This window comes from Salminus brasiliensis, chromosome 22, assembly GCF_030463535.1.
Source record: "Salminus brasiliensis chromosome 22, fSalBra1.hap2, whole genome shotgun sequence".
NCBI classification, from domain to species: domain Eukaryota; kingdom Metazoa; phylum Chordata; class Actinopteri; order Characiformes; family Bryconidae; genus Salminus; species Salminus brasiliensis.
In genome coordinates this window covers 17,498,145-17,521,587 of record NC_132899.1, presented here as the reverse complement: position 1 = coordinate 17,521,587, position 23,443 = coordinate 17,498,145, and the positions used below count along the sequence as shown (strand labels likewise).

The 23,443-nt window shown below is 40.8% G+C and overlaps 1 protein-coding gene across 2 annotated transcripts; it reads right to left on the bottom strand.

The window, feature by feature from the left end:
- Positions 1-1,033: 1,033 nt before the first annotated feature.
- Positions 1,034-23,085, bottom strand: psme4b (proteasome activator subunit 4b). Of its 2 annotated transcripts, XM_072667178.1 has the most exons (46): positions 22,576-23,085; positions 21,350-21,490; positions 21,121-21,237; positions 20,712-20,765; positions 19,168-19,212; positions 18,383-18,532; positions 16,959-17,022; positions 16,766-16,840; positions 16,561-16,683; positions 15,837-15,929; positions 14,805-15,070; positions 13,579-13,765; positions 13,327-13,416; positions 13,170-13,234; positions 12,871-13,021; positions 12,650-12,748; positions 12,490-12,559; positions 12,322-12,389; positions 11,888-12,103; positions 11,609-11,766; positions 10,651-10,746; positions 10,484-10,539; positions 10,277-10,333; positions 10,131-10,186; positions 9,938-10,036; positions 9,755-9,817; positions 9,555-9,650; positions 9,332-9,463; positions 8,746-8,955; positions 8,485-8,621; positions 8,210-8,263; positions 7,988-8,117; positions 7,812-7,893; positions 7,167-7,320; positions 6,997-7,063; positions 6,766-6,891; positions 6,246-6,398; positions 6,024-6,128; positions 5,829-5,920; positions 5,247-5,378; positions 4,561-4,855; positions 4,289-4,417; positions 4,032-4,187; positions 3,435-3,597; positions 3,172-3,305; positions 1,034-2,647 (listed from the first exon to the last, which is right to left on the bottom strand). In XM_072667178.1, exons 1-46 carry the CDS (start codon positions 22,770-22,772, stop codon positions 2,513-2,515), a joined length of 5,538 nt encoding a protein of 1,845 aa, XP_072523279.1. In that variant the 5' UTR covers positions 22,773-23,085; the 3' UTR covers positions 1,034-2,512. The 2 variants fall into 2 exon arrangements, with proteins under 2 accessions (XP_072523279.1, XP_072523280.1); XM_072667179.1 differs by lacking the exon at positions 20,712-20,765.
- Positions 23,086-23,443: the final 358 nt, after the last annotated feature.

Below are 23,443 nucleotides of genomic sequence, written 5' to 3'. Positions count from 1 at the left end.
CGCATGTCAAAGCCCGTCTGAAGTTTGCAAATGACCATCTGAATGATCCAGAGGAGGAATGGGAGAAGGTCATGTGGTCTGATGAGACAAAAATAGAACTTTTTGGTTTAAACATCACTCGTCATGTTTGGAGGAAGAAGAATGATGAGTACAACCCCAAGAACACCATCCCAACCGTGAAGCATGGCGGTGGAAACATCATTCTTTGGGGATGCTTTTCTGCAAAGGGGACAGGACGACTGCACCGTATTGTGGGAAGGATGGATGGGGCCATGTATCGTGAGATTTTGGCCAACAACCTCCTTCCCTCAGTAAGAGCACTGAAGATGGGTCGTGGCTGGGTCTTCCAGCATGATAACGACCCAAAACACACAGCCAGGGCAACTAAAGAGTGGCTCCGTAGGAAACATCTTAAGGTCCTGGAGTGGCCTAGCCAGTCTCCAGACCTGAATCCAATAGAAAATCTTTGGAGGGAGCTTAAAGTCCGTGTGGCCCAGCGACAGCCACGAAACCTGAAGGCTCTGGAGGAGATCTGTATGGAGGAGTGGGCCAAAATCCCTGCTGCAGTGTGTGCAAACCTTGTCAAGAACTACAGGAAACGTCTCATCTCTGTAATTGCAAACAAAGGTTTCTGTACCAAATATTAAGTTTCTTTTTCTGGTGTATCAAATACTTATTTCCCACAATAAAATGGAAATTAATTATTTAAAAATCATACAATGTATTTTTCTGGATTTTTGTTTTAGATTCCATCACTCACAGTTGAAGAGTACCTATGATAAAAATTACAGTCTTCTACATGCTTTGCAAGTGGGAAAACCTGAAAAATCAGCAGTGTATCAAATACTTGTTCTCCCCACTGTATATTTAACCAGGGACTGAGGGACTTTTTCAGAAAATAGATGAAGCAACTTTTAAAACAGGCTTACAACTTACAATCTGGCTTACAACTTAAAATCTGTATGGCATGAAGGGCATGACTGTAGAAAATGCTAAACCTAGTTTTGCTGAACAAATAGGAAATTCAGCTTAATTTTGTTAAAAACAAAATACATTTATTGGCTTTTTTCTTGGGTAAAACAAGCAAACAATACATCTAAAAAAATAGAGAAAAAAAAAATCACTGCAGTTTTGGCACTAAGCTACACAGTGGTTCTGTTATGGACATTCCATAATTCAGAACAAAACTATCCAGGGTTTACTCCCAACTGGAGTTGAATGTAATCTGAAGCTCTTTAAGAGAGTGTGTGTATGTGTGTGTGTGGTGTACGCTTCAGAGGACACTACTGCTTTAAGTCGGTTATGCTTGGAGTAAGGGGTAGTACAACAAAAATAAATGTCTGTGTGCGCGCACGTGTGTGTGTGTGTGTGTGTATGTGAGTATATGGAGGCTCCCCAGTCACATGCCACATAAGTAACTCTTGAGTAACACAGCAGACACACAATCGCAACTTCAAAATCAAAGTACGGACATGCACACAGACAGACTAACAGACAGACAGAGACAGGAACACACACACACACCCCAACATGCACATGCACTTCATACCTGTTCATGAACCTACCAATACACATACACACTTCCACTCACTCCTGGCTGGTTCTTTTTTTTCCTCCTTTCTTTTTTTTTATCCAGCAGAACTGTTTTTTTTTTAAGCAGAATTTACGTGTAATACATTTATGCATAGATAAATGCATATGTACAATACATACATACACATACATATACAAATACAGGAAAGACTTATGATGGCATGTGAGCTGAGTGGTACGCAACAGCCATCTATCTGAACCCCATCAGACAGTCCAAAGCAACCGGTCATTATATATATTTATAAAAAAAAACAAAAACAAAAATGCAGCAACTCTAAACGGTATTGTCCATTACGAGGTGATGCTGGTGCACAGGAGCTCGGCCCAATGTCTGACGCTGGAGGTTCCCAACGTCTGTCCCAGAGGACACTTTCAAGAAAGTTTAATTACATGAGTTTGACTCATTAAATGAACTGCTGGACTTCTGCCTAGCCTCATTTGGCTTCACTATTTGAAGAGGGGCTAGGTCAAAGTAGTAAAATCTAAAACTGAACAGAACAGCTCAAAATGAACATGTCTTCAAATGTCCTTAAAAAAAGACCAGACATTGGCAACCCCTGTTCAGCAAATGGCTGGGAAAGGGGTTTGAGTGGGAGACCTGATTCACAGGTAGCCTGTCCTTCATCACACAAGTCCACACATACAGGAAAAGGGGGGGGGGGGTCTATCTGTACAATAATATTACAGTCTGCAGGCTGTTCATTCCTGCACTGATAAACCTTAAATATTAAGTATAGTAGAAATGCAAAACGAGGGTTTAATACATACATACAGTACGTACAGAATCTCCCTCGCCCCTAAACTCAATGTATTGCTTTGCTTTCCTTCTCCATGCTTTTAACCCCCCCCCCCCTTTTTTTTTTTTTTGAAGAGTCAACTGATTCAAAAGAAATGTTCCAGTAAGACCCATTCCACTCGTCTAGGCATAGTAGCAGGGTGACACAAGTAGGTCAGTGAGTACCACTAGCTGGTCATCTGTGAACTGCTGCTTATGCTCCAGCCAATTGTCGTGATGAGTCCGGCGGAAATTTGACAGGGTCTTCTTCACAGTCATCTAAAACACAGACAGAATGGCAAAGAGGGAAAAAGACGTGTAAACAACTTGTGGATAAACAAATATAACTTGAGGTAACTGGAGTAACTGTCTTCACTGTCCAATTAAGACTTTCTACTACATCTTGGAGCACAGCTGTGAAGATCTTGATTGCATTCAGTGACAAAAGCGTTTGCGAGCTTAGGATGTTCAATGATCATCACATGACATCATCCCCAGCTGGGGGTAGGGGGTGTTAATGCCTCTCTAGCCAATGCCAGACACTACCTATGGTGCCAATAGGTTCACGTTTACCTGCTCCAGAGTTTTATTCCACTGGCAATATTTTCCAGTTCAAGACAAGCGTTGCATGTGTCCATGCAACGTAAAACATTTTAAATGCATTCATTATAAATAGTGTAGTTTATGTATATGTAGTGTGTGTATTCACGTATACCCACACGTTGCAATACTCAGTTTCTGAACCCTTATCATCAGCTCTAATGCAACATGAAAGAAGTAAAAGAGATGGAAACCTAGCCCACCTCGATGGGTTGTGTGTCATTGAGGTGGGCACTGAGGTCCATGAGCAGCTGAGGCATCCAGGTGGGGACATCATACGGACTGGAGAGAACACATGCACTGAGACCCAGCACACCAGCATGGCGCCGCACCAGATCTAAAACACACAAACATACCCGATCTAAAACAAAATAGTCCCCCCTATAGATAGCCATGTATATACTCAAAAAACACAGTTAAAAACAGTACTGCCAAAAATTTGCAGTATTGCCAGACAGTGTCTTACCAACTGAGGGTATGGTATCCACAACTGAACCCAATTCTCTCTTTCTCTTCTTAGGCAGCCTAGTTTTGCATAGAGCCTCAAAATGTGTCTGCATGGAAACGTCCATGGTCAAAAAGTTGCACTGGAGGAACCCACTGAGAGTGGTGGCAGCCATCTCCCTCACCTAATAAAAAGGTGAAAGCAAGTCAAACTTCAACACTTTGCCAATATTACAAATGGGGTAGCAGTACAATGTACAGTACAATGACATTGTTTTGTGGTTACAGGTATGCTAATTTCACACAGATAGACAGAGACATGCCCATCATCTCTAAAACATAGTGACGCATTTTGCTCAATAACGATGTGATTTTACGAGAACAATCAGGTTAAATCATAACTGTTTGAAACGGAGTGTGATGAACAGTAGCCTATACTGTATATTTCTGTTTGAATTATTCCGATCAGATCACAATGAATACACAATTTAGTTCCTTATTACACTGAAGTTATGCATCAATAAAATGGGACTGCATTGAACTAAACAATTTTAACATTGTGTCAGTGCTTAACCCTGGACAATACTGAAATGCAAAAAGGCAAACAGGTGGAATGTACCTCTAGCTGTTCATCTTCCAGTAATCTGATGACGAGCGCTCGAACACCTTGGACAGCTTGCTCATTACTCAGCATTGTGAACAAGTTGTAAAAGACCATTATCTGCAGATAGGTCAACACAGAGAAGCGGGCATGCCAGGAACTGCTCCCTGCAATCTATAAACACACAGCACTTAGGACAAGTATGCAGCAAATCACAGATTAAAGCACCCTGTAACACATTAGGCTACCCCCCTTTAGACGTTCTGCCATCCCACCTCATTCAGAATTCTGAGCACCAGAGGGATCTGCTCTGGATAAAGGAGCCCCTGGGACATGAGAGACAAACAGGTCTTAGCATCCCTCTTCAGTTCATCATAGCTGTCATCATTCTCCACTGGGGCAATCTATAGACACAGATTTAAAAATAAAAAAAGGAAGAAGACCAAAAATAAAACCTAAAATGAATAAAAGCACAATCAAGACAGATATAGAAGGTGTGTGAGCAAAAGACAGCAAAAGAGGGGCAGGGAGAAACTATCAGTCTGACCTTAAATAGCAAAGGTAAAAGCTGAAGCTGCTGGACTACTGGAGTGGTGAATGAGCGGCCAGCACTGGCCATCAGCCACTTTAGCACAGTCTTGAGTAATTTAATGGCCTGGGTCCTCTCATCCTGTTCGCCTACACCATTGTCCTCCACCACATGGTTCTGAATCTCCTCTTCTCCTTCCAGCAGTGGCTTCAGGCGAGCCACAACTCTCTCCGTAAACTCCGCAAGGTGAGGAGACTTGGTGGGCAGTGTGTTTGGGAGGGTGACATCAAGCATGAAAATGTATGTCAGCACACTGTGAGGAAAGAGAAAGATAGCATTTTATTCAATATGTTCAGTAGAGTAAGGAATACAACATGAGCATGTGGAGAAAAACTTTTGTATAGAATGTTCATTAATACACTATATGGACAAAAGTATTGAGACACCCTTTTGATCATTAAATTCAAATGCTACAAGTATATAAAATCAAGGAGTCAGGCATGCAATACTCATTTCAAAAAATGTCAAACAAAGACAAATGATGTCTTTTTATAGGCGTCACAATCTTTTAACATTTATTTTTTCAAGTACAAGAAACATCTCAAACCAAGACAGCGACACACCCAATGTCAGGAATCATGCCAAACCCCATGCAAAGGTACACATTTCAGGTCTTAGCATAGATAGGACAGCAACAGTCTCACCTGCCGATGCGTTCTCGCACATTCTTGTACACCTGGGTGAGTTTGGGTTCCAAGTAAATAAGAAGTCTGTGAAGCAGCTCTGGCACCCTCCACTCCTGCTGAGCAAGACCTCCTTGCAGCACATACAGATGGCTGTGCAGATAGACACAGAAAGAGCGTGAGAGAACAAGAGAGTGAAAATGAGAAAGACGGAGCAAGAGAAAGAACGCAAGAGAGAACGAGAATAAGATTAGTTATGACATATGAGAATTAAATAATTTATACTATAACATCCTGCATAGTATGACATCTTGAAACTGCAATTAATCTAATTATTAGTTCCTATGTTTATTCAACAGTTATTTCATAAATAGATATTGACTCTACGCATGCTTGATAAAATACTGTCTTCAGACAAAACACCAAAAGCAAAAGGTAATCCTAAGAATACAACTTATAAAAAAAACCTTAACAAAAGTTAAAGTATGGTGAACGAACCCCCCCCCCCCCCCCCCCCTTACAGAGCTACTTAATATAAAGAGCTACTTAATATAAAGAAACATACATAAAATTTGTTGTGCAAAACATCCAGTTCTGTCTTACCAGGCATCAACAAATGAGCCCCCTTCTCCACTAAGGGGGCATTCCATTAGCATCTCCAACAGCCAGCTCAGCTTCCGTGGATCTCTGCTCTCCTACAAGGCCAGAGACCAGTATGTTATATTCCCTTCAACATTACAGTGCTGGAACTATAAGACATGGAAGTCATGACAAGAAAAGAAAATGTAAAGAACATACACAGGCAGTAGCTACACATGTGCCCCAATCAGTGTAGGTTTCCACTGTAATGTTGGATAATGCTGTTCGCATTAAAGGAATCAGAAACTCCCAAAGGGCCTCAACCTAAGCGAGAGAAATAAAAAAAAAACGAAGAGCAATCAAACCCATAGAACGTTTTAGTGTATTTATTAATTCCTTTAAGTCAATACTCCAGACTGTAATAAAGGTAGACATACTGACCTGCCTGTAGCTCCAGTGCTTGCTGCCTCTCACCAGGCCAGCAATGATCTCAGCCACACAGCGCTGAGTGCTCTCATGGGAGTCACCAGCCAAGCGCTCCATATGAGGTTTAAGCACAGACAGGAAGGCATCACTGTAGTTCCTGAATAGACCCTGCTCAGACAAGAGTGATTCAGCATATAGTCATCATATAAAACAATAAAACACACCACATTTGATAAGTATGACCAAGTTGCTCAAAGCTATTAACTTTAGCTTTAACTTCCCAAGTCAAAAATTAAATTAAAGAGGCCTCTGCCTAAGCTTATTTCAATTCTCACTTATAGCTCACAGGTAAACTCTATTCAAAGTGTTTTGCCAAAAACCAAAACATCACACCCTTCAGATCAGAAGTTTTAAACACCATAAAACTAAAATTATTCCATAATAACATAATAAAAAGAAACTGTACAGAATGTTGAACATTAGTCCACTGTGCATGTGAACAACAAACAAACAGCAGCTGAACAACAGCTGGTACCTTGAAGAGGCAGAAGCGGCGGGGGTTGAACTTGTCCTTGCCCTTGCGGTCCTCCAGTGACAAGAACTCAATGAGTTGATTGATGAATGTGGGGTTTGAGAAATGTTCACAGATAATTTGTTCACTCTGTAATAAAATAAAACAAAACAAAAAAAAAACATCTAAAACCCATGAACACAACCAAATTCAACTTTGTAGATCATGTTGATTCTATAGAACGTGAGTGTTTACCTCGTTCATTTCCTCAGGGGTCAGGTCTTTCGGCTGATCCTCCATAGGAGCGTACAACATCAGCTTTCTACAGAAGGAGGAACAGTAACAAAGAATTCACATGAAACCCAGCCCAAAGTGAGGGTCACATATAAGCAGTAAGGATAAGATGCCTGTAAGAGGTGTCTTACTTTGGCCAACAGTAGTAGCCCCAGTGAGTCTTCTCCACAAAGCGGAAGTTGTCCCAGTCCTGGTGGGTGCGTGGCAATGTATCAGCATGGTATTGAAGCCAGTTGTTTCCTTGTCTGTCTCCAGCTACCAGACCCTCTGACTCAGTTACTCCACCTACAACATAACACAACACTTATTCTTTAGCACACTTGCAACACTCAACATTCAGTAAGTACATTAATAGGGGAAGAATATAACATCCTTGGTATGGGGGTATTATTATTTTTTATTTGTTCCACATTTTTTTCCTTTCTGCTCCCAATTAGGTAGTGCCAATTAATCCACCTGTGTGAGCCTCCCTCTAGCACTAGCAAAGCCCCCAACACTAGGAGGGTAAGGACTTAACACATCCATGCAAAGCCAGCCTCTGCCATTTTTTGCGGCACTGCTTGGATAAAAGTAATCCCTGGGTCACAGTGGCCCTTATTAAACCTCTTAAATCCTAACAGTCCTAAACAATCCTAAAATCCCACTGGGGTATTACATGATTTCTAATGCACATCTACTGTTTTTTCTATTATATTTTTAATGTATTCATTTTCTAATTTCACTAAGAAAGTCTTAGTAATTGAAGAATATTGAGGTTTCTTAAAGTATCTACTTACTGATGTCACCGGGTATGATGGCCACTTTTGTGCGTGGCCTCTTTAGCTGCTTGAGTATGCCTGCTACAGCAGATATTGCCACCTAGTGAAAAAAGGGGACATTAGAAAAGGTACTACAACTGGCCTTCACAGGTACAATACCATAATATTGCAAAGTAGCTGTGCTAGGTAGTTACCTTGCGGACAATGAGTGCATCGTGATTTAGACTCTGGACAAAAAAGCGCACTGCAGGAGCAGGGAGAGGATGATCATCTCTCAGCAGCAGAGACAAGAACCCAATGGCAATGTGCTCAAACTTCCAAGGCCTTAAAAGAGACATTTAGGACACATTTTCACATAATGGATCCCATACATGCCCTGCATAAACATTATTCTTTTTAAAGTGTATGAAACTTACAGGTTCCTGTCATCAAGGCACTCTAAGAGGTCATTCACCAGTTTTTCATATTTCCTGCACAGAATACATAGACATTTAAAAACAACAGGAGGAATTATTTACATGGCAAACAATAAAAATTATACTTAAAGCTTTTTGAAATTATAAGCGTGAGAATGTTATTTGCCAAACATTATTCAACAAATTAAAATAACTGATATATTCTAAAAATCCAACAGTTAGGCAGCACTTTTGAATCAAATATGTTATTAATGCATGTACTGATGGACACTCACTGAACTGCATCCAGATTTTTGGCTTGCTGTAAAGAGAGTCCCTTCTCTAGCTCCTGTTCTGATGGAGGGCAAATGTGAGGTGCAGGGCTGCCTGATTCCGAGATTTGCCTGCCCAGTTCTAATGTGCTCCGCTGCATCTGCATAGCCATTCAAGCAACACAAACACCTATTAGAGCTATGCAAGATACCCCATGGTACAGATGAAAGCAATTACAATCCTTTTTAGGGCTTTTTTTTTTTAGTAGGAGAAAAGTTTCTCACGGTGAAGTCGATGCCAATAGTCTCATACTGACGATGGACTTTGTCTGCAAGGTCGTCAAAGAGCCTGACAATAGAGGGCTTCTCCAGGGACATGGCAGCACTGAGGCCTGAGCGCACCATGGCTGGCCAGGTCAGAGCAATGCAGTCCCAGTCATGTAGGTTAGCCAGGCACACCCCACCATGGTTCCCGAGCAGACAGTACAGAGCACCCTGGAATAGGGGAGATGTATGGGTTTACATAAATATATTTTCAGATTTCATATGGTTAAACGGTAAACCATAATCTATATCATCATCATCTTTGGCAGATTGACGGCAGGTTTCATTTTCAGAACAGTCATTTAGAACCCAAATACAGGATTTGACTTGGTCCAGTTATAAACATTGGCCCATAGTAATCAGTCTATTTAGAATTTCACACTGATCTAAGATCAAGATTTCAGTTCAGTTATGCAATTTGATTCAGTGTGAAGGTAGTGCTGAGAAATGTGATAAATATTTGCCACTGAGCGCACAACTAAACAAACAAAAAAAATCTGTATTACTCAAGGTCATAGGGGAAAAACAGTTCACAGTTGCTGTGTACCTTGAACTGTTGCTGAGTGACATCGCTCCGCGTGGGCTCCAGTAGTTCCAGCACCCGAGGGGTAATGTCTCGGCAGCAGAAGTTATATGTACCCAGAGCAGTGAATAGAACGCTCTGTGCCTTGCTGCGGACCTAGTGGCATACAACGCAAATATCTGAACTGTAAGAACAGGGCAGTTTTTGCAAGCAGAGCATCTCAAGAGTGTAACTCCATCCTCCATACCTGACTGTAGGTGCTGGTAGAGAGACGTAGAAGGTCTCTCAACAGATCTTGATGAACAGTTTTGTATTCGCAGCCTTCCACTAGCAGTTTACGCATCTATAAATGCAGTAAAGTACGCATTAATAATGTATTTGCATGCTTGTATCTGCATATTTAATGTGATATGCTAATCTTAAAAAAAACGACTGGTTATACAATACCTCGTGTTGCAGAAGGACTCGATCTATGAGAAGGGCTCGAATGTGCTGTTTCTTTCCATGGAGCTAGAATGCAACAGATGTAAAAAACTGAATAATTTCTTCTCATATACTTCTTTCTTTTAACTGGGAAGTGCAGCATTACAAAGCTCCTTTCCAGACAGATAAAACCATCAAATCCCTCACCCTATTCTCCATAGACTTCTTAACCAAATTGAAGCTCTTCCAACGTGAGTCAAATTCATGCTTGTGAGAGCCTTTGAAATGCATTAGGTCATTTATGATCTGAGACAAAAGGAGGAAAGTAGGGTAAACAAATGTGTTCAATTATTTGGTTACAAAATGCATCTTTAATAATACATAAACTGCAACTGCACACCTTAATGATGGCAAAGAGGGACTTGGTGTCATCCTCGGAGTGTTCCAGGATGTAATCTAAACAGAAATCAAGAACAGCATGTTATTAAGCAGTAGCGTGATGTAACTGCTGAGAGTTTTAGATGTACAGCTGAATAGAGCACTCACGCAACAGCTGTCTCATTACTTTACATGTGGCCTCTCTGTAGTTCTCTCTGGATACATCTGTAGGAATAACAGCTTAATCAGAGCACTGACAAACGTAAGCACTTTGGCATAATGAACAACAAACTGTTTGCTAACAATATGTACAATTTGGCAGTGGAATCAGGGTCAGCCCAGCTGAATATTTGCTTAAGAAGTATTATGGCTTACCATAGTCAACCCCAATGTGGAGCTTAGTCTCCTCTAAACTAACCATGCTGTGAACTCTGTGAGAGCAAGAAGATACAACAGAAGTACAACAAAGTTAATTGTAATGCTGCATGTTTTCTTCTTAATATAAAACACTATACTTTACTATAATTGCAGTAAGTTCTTACAGGCCAGTAACAGGTGCTCCATCCAGGGGGGGTAACATACAACCAGCTCCCAATAAGCAGTGCTGTACAATGGAGAGGCTCTGCAAAACATCATCCCTGTGAGGGTAGACAAAAGGCAAAGTTTTCTGTCAGAACATGAAGACTACAGATTCGTTGCTTCAAAAAAAAAGGACCACTGACTTTAAATTAGCCAAACAAGGGTTTAAATCTTAATGCCTCCATCTTTGCAAAGGACCATTGTGAAGTTGATCCCATTTGTTAGTTCAGGTTTTAAAAGGACGGCATATCAGTACTGATGGGTTTTGGTATCTAACACACAAAAAGGGGTATCAGATAAAAAAAAAATAAAAGAAAATACATTTTATACAGCCCTGCAACAAACCTAGCATGCAATCAACAAGATGTATAGTAACAGTAAATAAACAAGAATGGATGTGAGTGGAAATCCGGGTAAGGCTGTTACAGAAGTTGTCTGTACAAGAACTAAAACAGTATGTGAATTTTTATGTGTGAACGGACGCCGGTAGATGGCAAAGAGTGATGGTAAAATGGTACATTTCTATTACAATCGTTACAAAAGTTTTTTTTTATAGTGTTTAGTTTTGTAAAAAACACAACAAGAGTGTTTTTCTGTGGCCACTTATGTGAAATGATGAAAAAAGCACTTGTGATACATTTGTTTTTCATACTCATATCATACAGTTTATATCAGAGTATGAAAAGCAAAAAAAGAGGTGCTGGGCAAACTCCACCACAAGTTATTTTGGCAGTTATTTTGCCAAATGTATTGTTACTAAATTATAGGATGAGAAGTAAGATGACTGCCTAAATAATAAGCCTGCAGATTAAGGAGATGATACATCTCAGAAACAAGGAACATTGGCAAGCAAATCACTGCAACTTCAATCCTTTAAATGAATTAAAAATATTTTTTTCTTTGCTTTGACTAATTTCTAACCTGCTCATGTTCTGCTCGCCCTGGGCATATCTCTGCAGACGTTGAAGCTCTGGCTGGAGTAGGAGATCTAGGATGTAGAATACAAAAGCTGTCTCCTCAGTGCTGGGCACATGCCACTGGACCTGTAGGTTCCAAAGGTCACCTGGACGACCCCAGTCCTACAGAGACAAGCCTGAGTGTTAATTCCAATTATGAGAATAGACAGCACAAGGCATACTGCTTTAAAATCTGCTGAGCAAAGAGTTCCTCATCTGGAGGGTACTTTAGCATCTGCTGTACCTTAATGGGCAGATACTGGTTCAGAGGTCTGTTAAAGCCACCAGGAACACTGCAGTAGTCAGTGGGGTACGTGAGGGCAGTGGATCGCAGGATGTGATGTAACAGGTTGCAGGCCAGACTGTAGCCTTGCTTACAGCGCAGCCGTAAGGTCAACTGCAGGATCTGGACCAGCTGCGTGCGGTAAGGGAGAAGTTTCTCTCCATCCACACGGGTCACCTGTACATTAAGAGGGAAATATGCTTTAACATGTGTACACAAATACACATGCACTCACCTTTGCCCTATAGATACATGCAGATATTTGCCTATATAGCTGTGTGTGTACATAGTTGCTAGTGTGCTATTACAGAATCCAGATTGTTACTATACCTAGCTTTTTGGCTATAGCTTGTATCATTTATCTAGTTCGGTTTTTATTAAGGCTAGATTTCTACCTCAGACAGCAGCTGAAGGTTCCACAACAGCTCCTTATCCAGTTCCTCCTCATTCAAAACATCCTCATCTGTGAAATACAAAATCTTACAGTGAGATCAACAGCCATCTGCCCTCACCCACACAAAGTGAGATGAACACCATTAAAAAGACAGCATCAATCTACATACTGGCAGTGATTTGAAGAATGGAGTTACAGCAGTGGGGCACAAACATTTTCAGGGACACAGAAGGGTGACACTGTAAGAGACAGAAAGGAAAGTGTTAATCCACTACTATATGCAACCACATTTTCATGAGCAATGTGAAGTTCTGGGCTCAGAATTGTACCTTAGAGGCTGCTCTGCACATATCTGCAACCATTCGTCCAGCCACACGAGTCTCAAAGATGTTGGTAGTGGCAAAGTTGAAGACCTTCTCAAGGGCCACCTGTTAGCAGCGTCAGAAACAGACAGAAAAGACGAGCTGTAAATTACTCATGGTAAAATGCAGGAAAAGGTGGCTGTGTGGGTGAGTTTGTGTAACAGCTATAAACAGAAAGAGGTAAAAACCTTAAATATCTCCATGGAGCACTGAGTGAGGATAGTGCTGAAGGTGGAGGACAGACCAAGCTCTACTAGGCTCTCCAGATGAGTCATCTTTTCAGTCTCTGTCTCTTCTCGGGTCTGCTCCAAAGTACTGCTGTCAATCAGCGCAAAGCACCTGCACACAGAGAACATACCAGTAAACAAAGTGATATAAGTAAGGAACAGAAGTGAGAAAAACCCAGAAAACTTTTTTTTTTGCTTTCATAAGACTCAAATACAACAGTTTCATGTGGTACAACTCCCACACACACTCACTTACTTACCTGTCCATAAACTGTAAGACAAAGTCCTCAAACTCAGCAGAGGCTGAACACAGCTCTCTTTCCATCTAGACCAAAAACAAAAAACAGGAGTCTAGTTATAGCTTTCATTTTCTGTGAAAGAGAAATAAGTCTCAGTAATAACAGTAATGGTCCGCACCTCAGTCAAGTCATTCTGCTCATGGAGAGCAGAGGAGCAGTCTACCAAAGGCACAAGGGTAGTAAATGTAGCAATGAACTGGAATGTTATCTAAAATGAAATAAAAACACACATTTTTGGCATTAAAGAACTGTAATGCTGTGATACTTCAGCAACTTGTTCAGAGTCTGTTCTGGGGTCTGATAATCTTCTTGGCATTAAGATGTTACAACAGCATGTATACACGTTAGTATTTTAGATATTTAAGCGTACCATGCATTTGCTGAAATCGTTCGGGTCGACACCAGGCAGTGCCCTCATCAGCAGAGGCAAGACGTGGGCAGGACCTTCTGGGTAGTGTCGTCCACCACTGAGCAGGCTGCGAGCCATGCCTATCATACAGCTAAGTGTGGCTGTCAGCTGATGAGGCTCAGTCAGGGTCTCCATGGCAGGATACGTCCTGCAGGGGGCAGTGCATACACACTCATTACATTCTGTTCAAATGAGTTATCCGCAAGGAATCACTTAGTATCTGCTTAGATGTGTTTTTGAAAGCCTACAAATCATCTTCAGAACAGAGCAATGTGACTGTAGGACCCAGACAGAGATTGATGAAGCCTTTGTTTAAGATATAATCACTAAAGCTCCCAAAGACCTCATGTGTCATAGTCTTGGGTCACATTAACTTTGCTAAATGATTTACTATATCAAAGAAAAAACAATTTTGCAACAAATATACTGAACTGAATTGATTACTACTACAATTAAATACATTTCTTCTAACATATTAAACATACGTAGTCTCTGGTTTGCTTCTTTTATGTTGTACTGGGGCTATTGTATCCAACAACTAATGGAGGCCCACCAAGTACAAAAAGAGTTTATCCTGCTTTTGTTGGAGAAACTGCCTCCACTGTCCAGAGAAGACTTTCTACTAGATTCTGGAGCATCACTGTGAGGATTTGACTGTTCAGCAACAAAAGCATTAGTGAGCTCAGGATGTTGGATGATAACCACCCCACCACCTCATCCCCAAATAGTCCCCAAAAAAGTATTGGATAAAGCACTCTCATTCCAGAGAACAGTTCCACTGCTCAATGTTGGGAGGCTTTATAGTTATAGTTTTTCTAGTTCACGCCTGGCATTAGGCATGGTGCCAAAAGGTTCATGTTTATCTGCTCCAGAGAGTCTTTTTCTGTTGGTAATACTTTTCTATGGAGACTAGATAAACTGTGTGTGCATTTAGACATTTGTGTCAGCAATGGCCGAATGCATTCATTAGAAGGGGTGTCCACAAACTTGGACATTACAGTGTTATGTTGGATAGTTACAAGAAGTAGTAGCAGTCTATAGAAAGAATGCTCTCTTCATGTTTTATGTTTTGAGTGGTTGTCCAAATTACATTTAAAGTATAACGAAAAACAGTGTGAAAAATGTCATTTTTCTTCAAAAACATCAGCATTATGAGTAAGTTCATCCTGTCCATCTACTGCACTCACTTTTCCAGTACAGGGGGGATGACAAGCTCTGGTCTCATCAGAGCCAGGTTCTGCAGTGCCTGGGCTGCATCCATGCTCCCTGTCTTACTGAACATGGCCAAAAGAACTGGCTGTTTCATGCTCTCTACAAAGTCTGTGATGTCTTGGTCAGTGAGGCGGTGGTTGGAGGGGACCGATGTGATCCAGCAGGGCTTCTTGTAGCGCTCACGATGCACCCGACGCACCACACTGGCAGGCAAGCGCTGCAGCAGCTTCATCAGCTTCATCTGCATAGATCACAAACTCACAGCTCAGACAGACAGATCAGAGTGGCAGAGACAGATGTTTAAGGCTAGGTTATGAGAGGGATGTATGAAAACAGCTTTAAAAAAAAAAAAAAAACAAAAAAAAACAAACATACATACAAGGAAAATAAAACAAAGCAATCCCGGAAAAAAATTGCATTTTAAATATATTGCTGAAAACTTACAAAGCCCATCAGTTTATTAAACATTGGCCTTGAACATACACACAGAATAACAAGCAAAACGTATTATATAGCTAAATAAAAGTAAATTCTGTAATTTAAAAAATGGCAGATTTGAGAACTTGCATAATAAATGGAGATGGATGGAAGATGCTCAATTTCTGACTAATTTGTCAGCTTCAGAGAGACTTTGCACTGCATAATGTCATGATGTGCCTGCTATGCAAACTAAAAATCAACATAAAGCAATAAATGGGTTCTATCACATGTGCAGGTGTGGATCTGTTAGTAAGTGTGAGAGAAAGACTCTGTTCCAATGGCATGTGCTGTGAGCAACTGCACTCTGCCAGAGGGCCATCTGTCCAGCACAAGTAAACTGCTGGCAGCACCATTTCCAGAAGCCAACATAAACCTCAGCTGACAGCACAGACCAGCGAAAGTACTGGAATGAAGACTGGAAGGGGGAGGGCTTACAAAAGTGGAGTTCCATTATCAGAGGTGTTCACTACAATGTTCACTATGCTCCCTAGAAGCTGCAGCTATCAAGTATCAGCTGAAAGTCTCACCAGCCAGCGGCCATTGTTGGAAGGATGGTAGAAGGAGGCGATGCTGCTGAACAGGCCATTGAGCTGCTTCTGGGCTTGGTTCTGAGGACCTCCCTGATACACAAGCAAATAAAAATGTTTACATTTAGAAATTCACAAATAACATCAAGTAAACATATACAGTAAAATTACACAGTAAATTGTCATTTCTTTTTATTTATTATATACTTTTACAGATCAACAACTTGTATCAAGTCATAAGTAATATAACTGAGATCTAATTTGAGTAATTTCTTGGCAAAATATCTATTCACTTTAGAATACCTCATTCTGGATGCACTGAAAAATTCTATTTATTTAGATTCGTAGTTTAATGTAGTAGTGTCAAAAAGTTGCCTGGTGCGATGAACTGAAGTCATGAAGCACCTCTGTACCGATGCTAGTGTGCGTGCCACCATTACAAACAATAGTTTCAAGTTTTTGGACGTGGCCTGGGGCAGCGACTTGCTATACCTTAAATTGTAAATGAATGAATGATACTTAATGCTAGGTTAATCTACCTTTCTCTCTTTTCACCTCTCAATATTTTTAATCAGGTGCATAGAGATATGAAGACTGGGTCCACTTTCTGTATAGGTCATTTCAAATGTTAAGCTTAAAAGCAGGAGTTTTGTAATTACGAAACACCTGTAGTGCTTCCAGTAAAAAAATAAAAAGAAAAAGAAAGTGACCCCCTGACACTTACCAGCATGGAGGAGATCCAGAGGACAACATGGCCAATGTCGTAAGAGTTGGTCAGGTACCTGGGGACCACCATCTGACTAGTGCCTACAGGCAAATTAAAGCTCCGCAAAATCCTGGTGAAGATCTGACCACAAAATTACAAATGATTAGTGCCAGCTATTAACACCACCACAAAGTCCTTTGAAAAAATAACTAATTTGCTTTACCTTGGGTATGTAAGAGTCCCAGTTTACATAGCCAATGTTGTCATTGGCCAAACGGGCAAAAAGGTTCACGAGGCTCTGAAACAAAAAACAGCAAAGTAAAATTAGTGCCAAATCAGAGATAAACACAAACAGACCTTTACTAGCACCAACCCAAATATACAACTTCATATTAATAAAAATAAGCTCATCTCACCCCTTCCCAGCTGGGCAGATTTTGTACAGAGACCCACAGACCCATCAGCTCATCAAACCACAATCTAAAATAAATAAAATATAAACAAACACAATTACAAGCATTACAGGCATAATCTTCAGTCCTAGTTCTCTACAGCGGAGTTAAGAGTCAAATGTGTTGTGACCATTTCAGGCTTTTCTTTTTCTCCCTTACATAAAACAAGGTATACACACAGTTAGTTTGTTTGGTGCACATGTTCTAGTGGTTTCTTGTGCCTCATGACTTGAGAAAAAGCATAAGATTACTTGGGCATAGATTGCTGGATATATTGCGCAATAAAAAAAATCCAGGAGTGACTATTTCACAGCTGCTGTAAACAAGTCAACTGCAGAGTCTTGCGGTAAACACTTACCACCTTAACACAGTAATGCTCAATAGGGTTTATATTCAAGGATTGCGAAGCTACCGAAGCTGAAAACGTATTACCATTCAGTGCTGGTATGTGCCCTTCGACGTGCTATTATCAGGCTGGAAGTGGACAACCAGGTGTGGATAAACTGCAGCCAGAAAGAGATCTTGGTCTGCAACAACGTTACGAAAGGCGGTGCCATTCAGACATTCTTCAGTGGGCATCAGGAGGCCCTAATAAGCGGCAAAAAAACATTCCCCACACCACCCTACAGCCCATCTCACCACTGGCCCATGCTTTTGACATTAAACAAGACAGCTTCATGTTCCTCGTGCCTGGTGCCAAATTCTTATCCTTCCATCAGCATGACGCTAACGGAATCTGGATTCATTCGACCATTTGACTTTTCCCCTTCCACTTCTTTGCCATTCTTTGACATTTTGCACCTATTATTGATGACTTCTTTGTAGAAACATATGAAGTCTAACACATGATTAAATTTTGTGACGACATTCTCAACCCCAGTGTTCAACTGGATGCAATTTGCATGGTTGTGGTTGCATGATTCTCAATATTCTCTTTTGACCTCTAACCTGTAAGCTGTTTTTCATCCACAGGATGGCAATTTTGTGTGTTTAATACACCATTCTGGGTAAATCCTTAAAATGGTTGAGTGTGTAAAGCCCAGGATGATGCAGTTTGGAAGACGCTTGAACAGGCGTGACTAGTTATCCTCAAAGTCACGTGTTCAATTGAACACAAACTGCTGCTGACTGCACTGACTGCTGTGTGATCCAAGTAACACATTACTTGTGGGAATGTTCCATTTCTGTGAAGGTAGCATGTTGACCTAATGAACTGGCAAAGTAACATTAAAAAAAATACAGTATAAAAAAAAATAAACATATTAAAGAATTTAAAATTAAAGAAAGTAAAATTACCACAATGTATTAATTAGTGACCCTTTAAATCAATAGCATGCTTTTCCATTAAAAATACCAGACAAAGGTATGAAGGTATGAGGGACTGTTACTTGAAGCCTTTGCCGTGCTGCTCTGGGGGCATGATAGTGGGCAGGAAGAGCTCAAAGTAGCTGATGGCTTTCTGCATGGTGACATCAAATGGGCACAGCAATGGTCGCCACTCATCCAACATCTCCTGTGTCGCAGACTCAGGGAAATATCTACATAGACAAGACACACAAAACATTACTTTTAAAAATTATATAAAGAACACATTTCTTTACATTTTAATGCACAATTAATAATTAAATTATAAGGAAAAACAATTTGGCATGGACAAAGGTCATGACACTTAATATATGCTATGCCCCCCACCCAACATGTTAAATTCAGCACACAAAGAAAAATTGTACTCTAAACTTTGCAACAAAGCACCACATTTACGTTTGTATTCTGTAAAGGATTAGGTAACCTATTTTTTACTTACAAAATCAACACAATGGGTAATTAAATCAAAGTTGGTATTAAAAAAAATCATCTAATGAAGTTTTTTTTTCTTCTGTATAAAAAAAAGCCCTTTTTAAAACAGTCCGTTACTGGGAAATACTTGGCATATTAATGAAACGGACAACTGCCGAGTGTCTTAAGAGAGAGCTGTAATCGGCTCAGAGTGAAAGCCGTACACAGTCTCACTCAACAATGACCTGATTACATTACTCTTTCAACAGTACAAGGGAAATCTGATTATCACAATGTGCAGTTTCTTTGTGAACAGGTCAAATATTCAAAGACCTTAAATGATTGTTTACAACACCATGTTTACAAAAGGTAACAAAAGGATTGGTGGGGTACTCACAATCTGCAGCTTTTAACCAATGTCTTCAGTACATTCTCCACTGAACTACAGAGAGCAAAAGACGGAGGCAAAGAGGAATGGAGAGAAACAAAAAAAAAACAAAAAAAACAATACAGTGGATTAATGTAATGGCACATAGTCGGTATGCATATGACGCTGAAACAATTGTTAAGATTCGCAGGATGCGATTAGACCACGTGCAAAGCAGAAACCCCACTACAGTGCATTTGGTAAAGGTCTAATTGAAAGCATCCCAGTCCCAGATCACACTACACTAGAGAAGGGAGAGGAAAAAAAAACAAAAAAAACAAAAACAAAAAACAATTCAGGAGTCTGAGCAGCATGCCAGCTTTCCGGTTTCAAGTTTCAGTGATGTTTTCCCCCCCAGTGCACAGATCTATCCTTTATAACATGGGATATGGGAGTCTCCTGAACTAGAGTATCTTCACTCCCTACACGGATACCAGACACACGGAAATGGCTTTGCACAGCTGATTAAGAAATGCAATTAGTGTCTTTATTATACTGTGATAATACAGGCATACAGATTTGCTACCCCCAAGTGAATTAGCATAGTCTAGTAACACCATCGGTAGAGCATCATAAAAGATACATTTGCAATCAAGCCAAGAAATACAGCTACAGCTATCCCTCCCAATACACACCTCATCTACCCGTCATTAAACACCAACACACACTCAGCACCCTCTCAATGCCAGTGTAGGGAGGTGGGCTGAGGGGTGGGCAGGGTTTAAAATAGAATGTCCACTGATACCAGACACCAAAGGGAAACCTGGCAAATCCAAACGTGACCTTTTCCTCTTGAACTAGAAAATCAACAACTGATAAGACCTTACCTATCAGGTATAAAAGAATTAGAAAAAATAAAAAACTTTGCCAATACAAACCAAACCCAGACCAGAAAGATAAATGCACAATCAAGGCCTTTTTATACTGAAAGCATGACAAATCAGTCAGATATTTGTTCTGCATGAAGACTGTGTGATGTGACAATGGGGCATTTATGTTCAGAAAATGAGCAGAGAGAAACCACGTCCATGTCATTTCTGGGAAAATGTCTTTCTTGTCACTAATGAGGTTATCATGATCCTGTGACACTGGCGTGTTCAAAAAAAAAAAACGATCCCTGACAATCCAGTAACATGGTGAGGTGTTGAGAATGGCCCACCACCCAAAAAAATAAAACAAAAAAAACCTAAAACAAAAACCTGGTCAACAGCAGCCCTGTGATCAGGAATTAAGCAATGATGAACAGGGTACATGGTGGCTGAAAGTGTGCATGAAAACAGATGAGCCACAGTTTTTGTAAGTATGCTTTAAGGTATGTGTACCTAAAGTGTATTTAACTGGCCAGTGAGTGTAAGACAGGTATTTTTCGAATAAAACGGCTGGTGAAGCTGTGTTGCAGACCAGCGGTGGATTTTAAATTTGGTTTCATTTCAGATGCATGCAATTAACACCAGAAGCTGCCCTGAAAGAGTACAATACAACATGTAAAAAAAAAAAACACTGGCTATGCTTACCGCTTGCGCACATAATTAAGCATTTTTTGTTTAGGGGAGGCTTCTGCTCGACAACTGAATGTGAGAAAAGGAAAGACGCATAAGCCAACACTAAACACATCCACTGATATCTTACACAGTAATTACCATTTAATGGCCCCTTTAAAATAGCTGTTGTAGATGTGAGGCTCATTAAATAAGGTGGTACCAAAAAAATTATAATTGCTTAGGATGACATTCAGCATACTTGGACTGAACTTATAAACACAGATCAGAAGCTCTTTGTTTTACATAAATTCCTTTTCCCCAATACATAAACTCACTTAAACAGTCTTAAGACCAGCACTGCCTTGCTCCAGCTCATGTGCATCCCAAACAGAAAAAAAAAATGTTCCATGGACATTCAGAAGACCCAAAATCAGGAACCTACTTCGGAAACCAGTTGAGACCCAGATGCTCGGTTTTAGAGTAAAGGATCTTCTCATAGAGCTCATACAAGGGTCTCCAAGGCAACTCCAAGTCATCCTGTGACAGCAACTCTTTTTTCCTATGTTTGGAAAGAGAAAACATGTTTGGCAATGGAGTTGAAAAAAGAAAGCCTATACTTTAGAAGTGTGCTCCCCCACCCTGTGTTGTAACAGTAGGTTCAAGCTGCGTACTTAAGCAAGTTGATGAGGAGTCGGGCAAAGCTTTGCATCATGCTGATCTCCAGCTTAGGAATGGTGACAAGCTCGTACAGGAGCTTAATGAAGAGCACATGGTCTTCTTTACTGAACTTTCTGCCATAGAGACGAAGGTACCTGCCAAAAAGATACAGGAGAGGTTATCAGAATTAGAAAGCACAGTTCATAACACATCAGTAACCATCACACAGATGGAACTGCAGGCGGCCTTCTTGAGAAGCAACACTGACGTATCTTATCTGGACAGATGTTATGCACAGTGGTCATGTGATGCAGATCTAAAAAAGCTTCCAGTGAGGTTATGCTGAATCAGGACAAGTGTACGGATAAATAACCAAGTCAGACACTATGAAGAGAGCATTTCAACTGTATATAAACAACTGTACACCACTGACGTCTGATCCAGGCAAATGAGTGACAGCATCTAGAAGCCATGGCTGACAACATATGTAAATATGTGTAAGTGACAGTACCACTGTGCAAAGTGCTCATCAGAATTCACAGTCATCTGAGATAAAAATACAATTTTAACACTTTCTCAGGCACAAATTGGAGATGGTCCGAGCCATTTCATAGTTGCCTTTTATAGTGTCATGAAGTGTAAGCTGAAAACTATTAGCTATAGCACCTACATCTCTTAAATTCCTTGATGTCAAGTTAAAACAAGGCGAAAGGACACTTAGCTAACAGTTTTTCTCCCTTTCCTAAATCGTCCCTTCCCACAGCATTGTTACTATAACGGCTTGCTGTTTGTTGGTCATTAACAAAGACGCTCAGCGACCAGTTTCTGAAATTAGCCACAGCTAACCACCGGTTGCAATTAGCTAGCTAAAGCCAGCTGGATGATTAGCCCAAGCTTTCTACTAAATGCTAAAGAGAAAGATATAACGATAAACTACTTTTTAATGCTGTATACAGGCACTAGAAAACAGCCAACACCAGGTCACATTGCTAGCTAACCGACATGCGCTGCTAGCAGCAGCAGGAGGAGATGAGACACTAAGGATTTGCTAACTCATCTGGCTAACGGCTTGCTAATAAAGTTAGCTAGCTAGCTTGCTAGCTAGCGCTAGTAGCAGCAGGCCCGACCGTTCAGCTTATATACGACAGGTTCATCTTATTGCCGGTCAACTCCTGAAGTGTGGGTGCTGAAGGGAACACACCAACCGGCATTTTTTCGAGGTTTTAAAAGCTATACTCACGTCGAGAGTTTCCTTGTCCAAAAGAGAACTCCGGGCCACAGCTCCCTGAGTTGGACAGCCCGAGCCAAGTTCCCTTTGATGCTGGCCAAAATGACATTAGACTCATTGTCTAGTTTGTCTGCATAGGGAAGGAGTTTGTTGTAGACGATGTCTTTTTGAGGGACAAAACCTAATGTGTCGGCCTGGTCCTTTTTCATATTATGCTTCCCCAATATATCCTCTCCTGGACTTGTGTGCTGTAGCTTCTCAGTCCTTGACAAGTTCCCTTGACAAATCGTTTATTGACAAATCCGGCGCTCCTCGTCTGTCGTCCGAAAACTCCGTTTATTTTCGACAGGATCTCAAGCACATGGACGAAAGTTGCTTCTTCGGTCCTTCTGACCTCCGGTGTCAAACACGTAACATTAGCTCTGGTCACCCACATATAGCTAGAAGTCTCGCTTCACACTCTTGGACACACACATAACGAGCCATACGAACAGGACACACACCGGCGGTGGATAGCAGAGCCTCCCTCCACATACGCTCTACATACACAGGGCGCCCCCCTCGGTGCCTTTCTGTCACGTCACCTGGTTAAGAGTGGGTGAGCTGTGGGAGACAGTGCAGTCATTACATGATCAATAATGGCTGATTAGGCATCACCGAGAGCAGAAACAACCCATATTTATACACGAAGCAATATTTTACAATATTTTAATAATTGAAATTGCAATCATTTGATAGTCACACAGGGATCATTTCATGCCTGGATCTGACTGTGTCACTGTGTGTCTTCATTAAACATTTTATTATAAAGTAAACCGTAATCCTCAGAAACATTATTATGTAGTATTTAATAATCCCGACTATTTAGACATTTTTATCT

Bases quoted from the DNA above. Each gene is read 5' to 3' on its own strand.
- psme4b (XM_072667178.1), bottom strand. From the start codon at position 22,772: ATGAAAAAGGACCAGGCCGACACATTAGGTTTTGTCCCTCAAAAAGAC. The intron at 16,841-16,958 runs GTGAGATGAGCT...TTTTTGTTTCAG, and splicing joins ATCTGCCCAGCTGGGAAGGG to AGCCTCGTGAACCTTTTTGC. The intron at 5,921-6,023 runs GTATGTTCTTTA...CTGGCCTTGTAG, and splicing joins CATGTGTAGCTACTGCCTGT to GAGAGCAGAGATCCACGGAA.